Consider the following 10,372-nt stretch of genomic DNA (forward strand, 5'->3'; position numbering starts at 1 on the left):
GAAGCTTTCGTGACTACAAGGATTCATAACTCTTAGGTTTTTCGGTAAAGTCACGTAGGTAATTTTTTTTTATAATAATAAAATAATAATACATGAAAATAACTAAATTAAATCACGACGTTTCAGAAGCTTCGTGATTTAATGTAGTTATTACATTTATTAGTATTTTATTAATAAAAAAAATTATTACGTGACTTTACCGACAAAACCTACGAGTATGAAACCACCCCCATCCTACAAGGCAAAGTCCACTGAGGTATTAACTTATTTTTCAAAAGTGACCTGGCCACAGATGATAGCTCAACAAAGTGACCCATCATTTGGACATTCTTGCCCATTCTTTCAGTGGAATATTAAAGCCTGGCAGTGGATAGTGATCGGATTTACTGATCAAGTGTTTAATTGTCGAGTACATTTGCTTTAATCCCACAAATTAATCCACGGCGTCTCGATGCTGAAATTCACGTCACACAGTTCGTGTATATTTCCTAAATGACTTTCCAGACCTTGGCCGTAGATATGGAATGTTGTGGAGGTTTGATTTCTGATCGGTGCAGTTCATCGCGGTCGCTAACGGATGGTGAAATATTGGACAGTACAGGAAGCCAGGACAACGGCGTTGATGTTAAAAGTCTCCTGCTTGTGTTGTTGTTGCACAAACTTAAACAGGAGGATCAGTCGGATATCATACATTTATGAAAATCAGATCAAGCCTCCCGTATATAACGTGACTTATTGCAACCACCCCCACACTCTTCTCCCCGCTGCCCCCTATGAAAAAGACTCTAAACCATGCAGCTAACTTTTGCTGGCTCCTTCTCTCTCCATCTCTTTTCTCCTCACTCACCACCACCCTCTCAACATCACCGTCTCTCATTCATCTTGGCCCGGTCATTGATTCTCCCCCATGTCCCCTCCCTACCCAGCGTTCTTTCTTTATTCCTGCTGCTCATCTTGAGCCATGCACTCTTTGGGGTCTTTGGGACTTCTGTCCCAGCATCCCTTTCCTTCCCTGTTCCTTTCTCTTCGTCCATACCTTATATCTTTGAGTCGACCGCCCTACCTCCCCATGGTGTACCCTTGGTGTACCATCGGTAAAACTGAAATATAGCATATTAAATTAAAGAGCTTTCGCGACACCTCATATACCCCAATATAATGGCGTAAATAGCAAACTGTTCAACAGACAATTGGACGTGATTATGTTTTTTGTTCTACTTTAAATTACTGTACCATGATTTCTGAAACAACATTACTGTACATGTTAAGAAACACACTTTTGAAAAAACAGCAATGTGTGCTTAATAGAATCAACTTTATTATTATTCTTGCAAGCAAAACAAAAAAATCTGGCAAAATGAGCTGTAATCTTCTCATCCTTGTTCCACGAGTTTAGCATTTTAAAAAATTATTTCACAAAAAGTCATACACTTTGTTGTATGACATCGTTTGATGTAAAAGCAAAGCACTCATCATTGGAATAAAAGAGATAGAAAAAAGCAATCAAATTAATGACTACAATACAGTCATGTAATAATAATCTATATTTGAAAAAATCAACATGTAAATACTGTGTTATATTTTGTGTTGCATTCGGTAAAAGCGTACAGGAGAAATATGAAATTGGTACCGAGTGAGTCAAAGGTATCGGTCGGTCCCACCTGTGGTGGCAAATGATGGGAGCATCCCCTGTGAGCAGGAAGCCTCGGGTGCGAGGGTTGATCAAAAAGTACTGGGACTACTTTTACTTAGACAAAACTAGTCATTTAGTGCCAAATCTTGTGAATTTGGTGGGTGAGGAACCAGGTGATGAGACTTGGTATTGTTTATTGGTGGACAATCGTCGTCACCTCGACCAAAGAGAGCAAGAGAGGTGCGCTCGAATGTGAAGACGATATCGATTGTATTGTTTGACGGTGAAGGTGTGTTCGTTCCACAAGGTCAGACAGTGAATCGTTTGTTTCATTTGGCCGTTCTGAAACGCCCATGGGATGCAGATCGGCGGAAACGGCATGACAAATGGGAGTTAGGTGTGCGGATCTTGCATCACGTTAACGCACCGTCACATTCAGCACTGTCCATACAAGGATTTCTGGCGAAGGAAAACATTTCGCTGGTTCCTTGCCCACCATATTCACCAGATTTGGAACTAAATGACTTACTTTTCTGTCCCCTAGATTGAAACGCACCCAAAAGGAAAGACATTTCAGGATTTGCCAACCGTAATCCAAAATGCAACTCGGCACCTGAAAGTCTTCATGAAATAAAAGGACCGGAGATGCCTCGACAAATGGCATGACTGCTGGAATCACTGTGTTCGATCAAGAGGAGACTACTTTGAAGGAGATCAATTTTATGAGGCAGGTTGTCCTTTAGTTTTGTCTACATTCCGTCGATGTTGCATATCATTTTTTCCCTCCCAAATTTATATTTTCGATTAAACATACTCCGCACTGCACTCTCTTTGATGATAGTTTTCTCATAAAAAGCTACCAGGGTAGCCTTGCTATCATTTGTGATATAGAGATAAAATACTTGAATAGAATAATTGGAAGCATTTGCTGGCCTAGGTGGTACCAATAAAGAGGTTTGATCAAGTGACTCAAGCACCAAGAGTAGTTAAGCATGCCTATTTGAGCCACCTTATAATACACTTTTGAAATACATAATAGCTTTTGAGGAAGTTTAAGTGTGTTATGCCTGAAACAATGCACTTTGAGAGCTTGCCAGTTTCACTCAGTGAGCGTAAGCCAAAGGTATCCTTCGTGTAGACCTGTAGGGTACGCACAGCACAAATGTAATGACAGTAACAATGAAACTTTAGAGTTAAGGGCAAGGGAGCGAATATATTCTGTTAGAATCTACTAGCAGCTTACCATTCAGACCCCCAGCTGCATATCAACGTCATTTCATATGTTGAGGCATCGATTCAGCAGTGCTACCCTGTTGCTTAACAGACCGAGCAAAGGGAATGGATGCCACAAAGCTACTTCTGAAATGCCATTAAGTGAACTGGTCCACCACACACGTTTCACTCGCTCTGCCAATTAGAGTTTGTTGCATGACAGTCATACCGACATTTTGGCATTCCCAAAGCTGTAAATTAGCCTAATGAAATTCAAAACCAAATTCAGTGTGTTGGTTTATTTATGTAGTAATTTATGATATTGTTCTTACTTTGCTTTATATAAAGATGTAATGTATTGTCAAGTATAAAAATGGCATACCTCCTGATTCGTCATTGTCAAGATGTTCATATTCTTGTCATAGGTCTCAAATAAGCTGTGAATGTAAAATATAAAACAAGTAAAATTGGCAATTAATTCTACACTAAACTACAATATAAATCTACAAAATGATTTATGGCTTCCATATTCATACATAAACTATGCAGAACTTGTGGGAAGGAGAGTGTGATATTCAAGCGGCCGTGTGGCCAGCTGTACAAAGGGGAGAGTTAGTGTGAAAGTGATCAAGTATGTATCTTGAACTTTTTTTCGCACTATACGTAGCCAACAGTGTTTATCAGAAGGTTCGATGAAAGTGATGTTATGTGAAGTTGCATATTTGGTGGTATGCATCACAATGATAACGGTGATACACGTTAATCATTTACTGATTATGTTGAAAGAGAAGTCTTCGAGTCGTCCGTGAGCATTGCAGTGGACAAATATCCTTATTTGTGCAAAAAATAAGCTTTAAGCTTTGTTACCAATATTTGACAATACTGTCCTCACCTAGACTGCCAAGGTGTCACCTCTTCATCAGCGGGACCTCCAATGAGCACCAGGTTGTTGATGCGTAGAAAATTCCTTTTCCAAACTGAAAAGATTCAGAGTTTTGAGAAATAAATGTCAGTGGAAAATTAGTACTGTGTTTAATTTGGCTGATTGACGTATTACTACTATAATGAGCCAAGAAAATATATTTGTGTGTAACGCGCGTCACGTCACTCCACATGCCGCACCCCCCTCATTAATAATCATGAGCAGGTGACGTCACTCCACATCGAACAACCCCCCTCATTAATAATCATTATAAGGTGACGTCTTCCAAATGGACACCCCCCCTCAATTAATAATAATTAGCGGCTGACGTCACTCCACATGGGGGGGGGGGGGGCGAGGCGCCTCCTCCCCCCTCCTCGGCGTCAACTTACAACCCTCACCACAAAGGCAGAACCCTCACGTCACGCGATCTCCGTCACGCTGTTGAGACATCGAAGTAAAAAGGACGTCGTGATGAACAAGGGATTAGAACCTTTAAATGCAATAGGTCTGTGTCACCGGGGCATTACAAATTGCACACGCATTGATGCAATGAGTATCACGTCGCGGTCTGCTTTTCGCTTGCAAGTTTCAGATTTACTGAAATACACCCGGTCCTTGGATGGGCAAAAGGCGAGTAATATAATATTTGGCCTGAGGCACTGTTTCATAATTTTTTCCGGCGTTATAATATTTTTAAGAGCATGCATACCATTGGCATTTGGGTTGTATATCTGACTGTTGAGAAGAGGCAGGAATGTGTTGTACTTTGCATATAGCTCTTGATGCATAGGATCTGAAACAATGTTGAATTAGTGTTAGACAATTTAGTAAAACATTTTAAACTTTTACAATGATAATTCATTTTTACAACCTACTATTAAAAATAGAAACTACATTATATGACTGTACTGTAATATTACTGGTAGGAACCTCCTGGTTACACCAGCCCACAGGGGATTATTGTGTCCGTCGTGCAGAGAGGGGCTGGGTGGGGAGGGAGGGGCTGGGTGGGGAGGGCTGGGTGGGGAGGGGAGGGTGGGGAGGGTGGGGAGGGGCTGGGTGGGGAGGGTGGGGCTGGGTGGGGGTGGGAGGGGTGGGGCTAGGTGGGGAGGAGCTGGTCACCTTGTGGTGCCCTTATAAAACTCAACATTTAACCTACTCACGCTGGCATGTGCCCGCCCTCACAGTCGGCCATATTTGCGGAATACACCACGCCGCCGTTGACCCTGGCCATTGACCGAGCAACCCAACGTTTCTACCAGCTCACTCTGCAAAAATGTGTTTTGAATTACACTTATATAATCAGGGACGCCTGAGTATCAACACCTTTTTAGCAGGTTTCTGACAAGAAGCATGGTGGAATTTTGCGATGTATAATCCTGAAATGTGGAAATTTCAGGTATTTTTTTTGGTATTGGGAAGTTTGGCCAATAGCAGTAACGTTTGAAAGTATGTTTTTTTTTTGCAAACGGAGTAAACCGGTCAACACAGAGAACCCCAACGCAAAACAGAAGGAGAACATACTAACTCCACACACAAGGGAGCCCCAGTCGGAAATCGACCCCAGACCTTTCTTGTTGTGAGGCACAAGTGTTACCACTGCGTCACACTGCTGCACAAATTTAGGGGCCGTCCATAAATGACGTCACGCAATTTTGGACCATTTTGGACCCCTCCCCCTTCGTCACACGGCGTCACAAGAAGTCAAACCCCCCCCTCAAATATGACGTCACAAAGCTCTGCCCCCCCCCCCCAAAATAAAACATGCTTCAAATCGCTTCAAACTATTGTCATTGTAGTGCGTATTTAATTTGGCGCTGCACTCTGATGTTGTAGGAAAAAAACATTTATTAAAAATTCTATTTAATTAAGTAGAACGTGTTGTCTATATTTATTTTAAGTTGCGCATTTTGATGTGACGTCACATTTCTCACCCCCCCCCCCCCCGTCACACATCATCACAAATGTCTGACCCCCCTAGGTGCGTGACGTCATTTATGGACGGCCCATTAGTACGTGGATCCCTTTTGTCAATCCACTGCTGGATAATAGCATCCCGATACCGTGTGGGTCTGCATAGCTATTTGACCATAATTTACCACACTGGCCAGTTAGAGTTCAAAAGAGCAGAAGCTTGGACTGGTTTTGACATCACTTGCCAGTGATGTTCGGTGGCCAGGTTCAAATCACAGTGCACTAACCACTGTGCCACTGCTCCACCCCTGTAATAAATTACCATACTTGATATATTCTTAACCTTAAGGCCAAACTACTTTTACTGCGCAAACCTACATTCTTGCAGGCACATACCATTCCAGTAGTTGCATATCGACAGACTTTGGCCGGGTGTGGTGTAGCAGAGTGTGTAGACATGTGACTTTTGTATAGCCACTATACTTCTGACAACAGTTGAATCTACACAAAACATTGCATCAAAAAGTAAGTTAGACTGGCGTTTAAATTGGAACTGTCACACAAACACATTTCAATCAGAAGTAAAATATATATATGATTGTGAATTTTGAAATGGCACCGTACTTCCGTATTCGCCCATCTGTGGTGAAGCTAACGAAATGAAGGCGTCCACATTGTGATTCGGCAATAAACACAATGCTGCACGGCAGAGCAGGCCACCTGGTGGAAGAGACGATGACAACACGTGCATTGGTTGCAGTCTCTATGATGCTGTTGGAGTGGTGTTCATGGGCTGGAACACGAAGACCTGCAATCCAGCGGCCACCGGTTCGTTCTCCCAGCAGGGGCGAATTTCTTAATCCCACCCAAACCTGCCCACCACCTTTGTCCATCCAGCACTGTACGAGTATATGGGTTCACCGCGGTGAGTCGATCTGCCGGTCGCGTGTGGGTGATCCCAGATCTCCCAACGTGTTGAGCCAGTGTGGAGCAGTAGACCAAACACCCTCTAGAGCAGTGGTTCTTAACCTGGGGTGCACGCAAACCCTTGGGGATGCGAGATGCCCTTTCTGGGGGTGTGATTTTTGCACACAGCGTTGTAATACGGTGTTTCTTTTTTTTCTGGAAGATCTGCTAGTTTATTCAGGATGTTTCTGTTGTGCGTCGTCGCTTTAAGATGTTCTCTGTTCATATTTTGTTTGTTGCGGTTGCACCCTACTCAAGAGCCGCATGGCTCACAGGGCTATACCAAATACATGCAACTTGAGACATGGCCAGATTTTTTTAGAAGGTAAATAATCGAAAACACTAATTTAGCACGGGCACGTAGGTACAACTACTTTGTTTCATCAAACCTTTGTATGTATTAACATGACACAGGCTGCAGTGGAGGTAAAGAACCACTGCTCGAGAAGGGTTCTCTGGAGCTCTTGCCTGTGGAGGTCATTCTGCCAGCAGTGCCCAGAGCAGGCAATTGAATGGCAGGACCTTTCCATTTCCGGTCTCAAGTTCGTACATGTGCTGCTTTAGCACAAGACAGCCAGTGGAGAGGCTATTTAAAGGCTTTAATTAAAAGTCACACCATTATTGAAGCTATTAAACCCCTTGGGATTAGTCTCATTTACACTGGCGACAGCTGGGAAGGCCCCTGTCATACAATTGGCAGACTTGTTAAATGCAGACACAAGGAGATTCGAAGATAATAATTTAATTTTAACTGCAAAGTCGAATTAAAAATCTAAATACAATGCTATTCAAGTCTTATCGTACCATATACAATTTAATTTGGATTCAATTTACAGTGCGTTTACTTGCCTTTCAAACAATGCATGGTTCCATTAAAAAAAAGATTGTTGTTTTGTAAATTGGTAGTGTATCAAAGCATGCTTTATAAATATGATTAACGAACATCTACTAAAATCACATATACAGGCCATTATCATGACGTGTTATCTCCAATCGAAGGGGTTGACAGTCTTGAATCCCCATATTTTTCCATCCCATATTTCTTGTAACCTGGCACACATCGTTCTTGTCAATAAAACCACTCCACGACTGCATTCTGCCCCTACCATCACTTCTCAGCCTCCTGTTCCATCTCTTGTGCTCACTCTCACCAGTAAACACGCAAGGTTCATCGAGCCCTCGTGTGTCACCGCTCATCCCAAAATGTGCGCCCTTTTTATCGCTACAATATTTTGTTAAAAAGTTGACACATTTGCTCTGTTCTTTGCAATAGAGGGTGCTTAAAAAAAAGTTAACACTTTAGAGAATTTGCAACAACATCACGAGAAATATGCCTCCGGGCTCTGGAGACCACCTGCAGAAGATTCCAGGCACGCGTTGACAATGATGGTGAACAAATGGAGACTCTTTGAATTTTTGAAACTATAAACATACATTTGTTATCATGTTACAGTGTATTATTACCCGTTATTTTTTCATTAAAAACGATAGTCCCATGTAAGTGTTAACATTTTTATGAAGCACTCTGTATTTATTCATTTTTTCAATCTTTCAAATTCTGAGGAATTTCATCATTATTCTCAGAACCTACATTTCTCGACTAACCAGCCGTCATTCGCTGTTCAATCCATTAATTAATGTTCAACGTGTCATTTCGCCCTCCACATCGGGCGGATCATGGACATTTTTTGAACATACTTCCCCACACTGATCAGTGAAGATTGCTGAAGGCGGTAGGGCACAAAGAAGCGAGAGCACTGATGCATAGTACAACAATGTATGTTGCGGTAATACCCTCTACGGCCAGCAATGTAGTCCCAGGAAAAATATACTGTTCTGTACATATTGTAATAATTTTGTAACTCGTAAATGCGCACAGAATTTGCCCACATCTCGAAAAGAGAGAGAACTACTCAGAAGCGCGCGGAACCACAGGCGAGCAGGAAGGCTGCCAGGTGGTGAGCCGGGAACAACAATTTCCCAAGTTCTGTGGTCCTGGGTATATCACGATGTTGTCGGCCAATTAATGAGCGTTTACACGTGGAAGGAAACCGAAGCACCTGGAGAAAACCCAAAACGCATGACGGGTAAACACTGTCTCCCATAACAGACATATGGATTGTATATCTGACTGTTGAGAAGGGGCAGGAATATGTTGTACTTTGCATATCGCACTGGATGGATAGGATCTAAAACAATGTTGAGTCAGTGTTAGACAATAAAATAAAACATTTTACACTTCAACAGGTGGAGACCACATTTTTGCTGTTCTGCCTTCTCCTGGCAAGTCAAGAGTATGGCACCTCGATACCCACGGGAATTGAGGTTTTTTTTTTAGATTTGTGCGATCCATCGACCCTCGCTTCCAAAGTACTGGATTACAGACGTGCGCCACCACCGATCCAGCAAAAGTTTTAACATTATAATATATCATATTTTTCAATTATATCAAGTAATTTGGAGGGTAAAGTAGGTGAATGTGTGGACTCCCTTGGACATACACGGTACCTTCCGAGTAACAGATGAGATGGATGCCATTAGGGAATCTCTTCATGATGGGCTTCAGCTTGCGCACAAGACCGTGCACTTGCGTCCACATGCGCTGCAGGCTACTGAGTCCGTTATAGAGATCGATGGAGATCACCTTTGTGTTTGGGTGTGCCTGGAATTACACAAGTATAAGTCATAGTGGAGTTAAAGTGATAACTCAAAGGCAAATATGTGAATTTGATGTGTGACGTTGAGTATGAACTCTTGCGTGGCGTAAGGGTTCATGCTAAATTTGGAGAATGTTTTTCCACCATGATGCAGCATAAACCTGAAATCATACAGAGAAGCACCCCTTACACACACCTTCACTCTCGATTGCTGTTACTCTGATCAACTGGATTCTGTTCTTGGATAATATAAATGTAAATGGTTTTGATAATCAGACGCTGTCCTCAGGTGAAGAACAGGTCTGTCGGAAAGACAGACGCTGTCTTTCCGACAGACCTGTTCTTCACCTGAGGACGGCTGCTTGCGTTGTGGCCGAAACGTCGTGAGAATTGTATTTTATTATGTTTTATTTTTATTATTTTATTATTTCCCTTCTACGTGACTTTACCGAAAGAACCAAGAAGGTGTCTAAGTGATATTAACGTTTCTGTGTTATTGAAATTTATATTTAACTATTACAGTACTTAAGCTAGTTGTCTGTGAGGCCGCATACAGTAAAACCGAATTTCGTTACCGTACATACCTTCACAATGTTCCTTTTCAAAACTCTGAAATCACTTGGCTTTCCAAGCAAGCCATGCACATTAACGATTGGTTTGTAAGCAGCAGTGGAAATAACAAAGGCACTAAGGGCAAACAAAATGAGACTCCGGGTAAATTTGCAGTTAAAAAACATGGCCATGTTTTTTTGTCTGTCTTTAATGTGTCACTCTTGTTTGAAAATTCACAACTAAAATAAAATTTAAAAGCGTGAAGAAAAGAAAAAGAGCTAAGGTTCAACGAAACCCAAGATACAGACTCGGTTTGTCTGAATATATAGGGTGTGGGACAAAAGGGGAGTTCTGCAATGTGGTAACAGATTGCCTTCAATAAAAGAGGACCTTATTTTTCAGAATGTTGTAAATCGATTGGTAGTATACATATATTTACAAACTGTTGCAAATATCCTGATGGGATTGCAAAACACTCCTTTGTTGACAATAACAGCTGTGGTCGATCACCGC

General features: G+C 41.9%; 1 protein-coding gene across 1 annotated transcript; it reads right to left on the bottom strand.

The window, feature by feature from the left end:
* Positions 1-2,629: 2,629 nt before the first annotated feature.
* LOC144937751 (lysosomal thioesterase PPT2-like) lies at positions 2,630-10,050 on the bottom strand. The gene is made up of 8 exons (XM_078865193.1): positions 9,892-10,050; positions 9,159-9,312; positions 6,309-6,404; positions 6,081-6,185; positions 4,480-4,563; positions 3,738-3,822; positions 3,228-3,282; positions 2,630-2,773 (listed from the first exon to the last, which is right to left on the bottom strand). Exons 1-8 carry the CDS (start codon positions 10,048-10,050, stop codon positions 2,630-2,632), a joined length of 882 nt encoding a protein of 293 aa, XP_078721319.1.
* Between the last annotated feature and the right edge of the window lie 322 nt (positions 10,051-10,372).

Source organism: Lampetra fluviatilis, chromosome 20, assembly GCF_964198595.1.
Source record: "Lampetra fluviatilis chromosome 20, kcLamFluv1.1, whole genome shotgun sequence".
In the NCBI taxonomy this organism is placed as follows: domain Eukaryota; kingdom Metazoa; phylum Chordata; class Hyperoartia; order Petromyzontiformes; family Petromyzontidae; genus Lampetra; species Lampetra fluviatilis.

Excerpts from the sequence above, each read along its gene's own strand:
- LOC144937751 (XM_078865193.1), bottom strand. The coding sequence starts at position 10,050 with ATGGCCATGTTTTTTAACTGCAAATTTACCCGGAGTCTCATTTTGTTT. Across the intron at positions 4,564-6,080 it reads GATATGCAACTACTGGAATG|ATCCTATGCATCAAGAGCTA; the intron begins GTATGTGCCTGC and ends ACATTGTTTCAG. Across the intron at positions 3,823-4,479 it reads ATACAACCCAAATGCCAATG|TTTGGAAAAGGAATTTTCTA; the intron begins GTATGCATGCTC and ends GAATCTTTTCAG.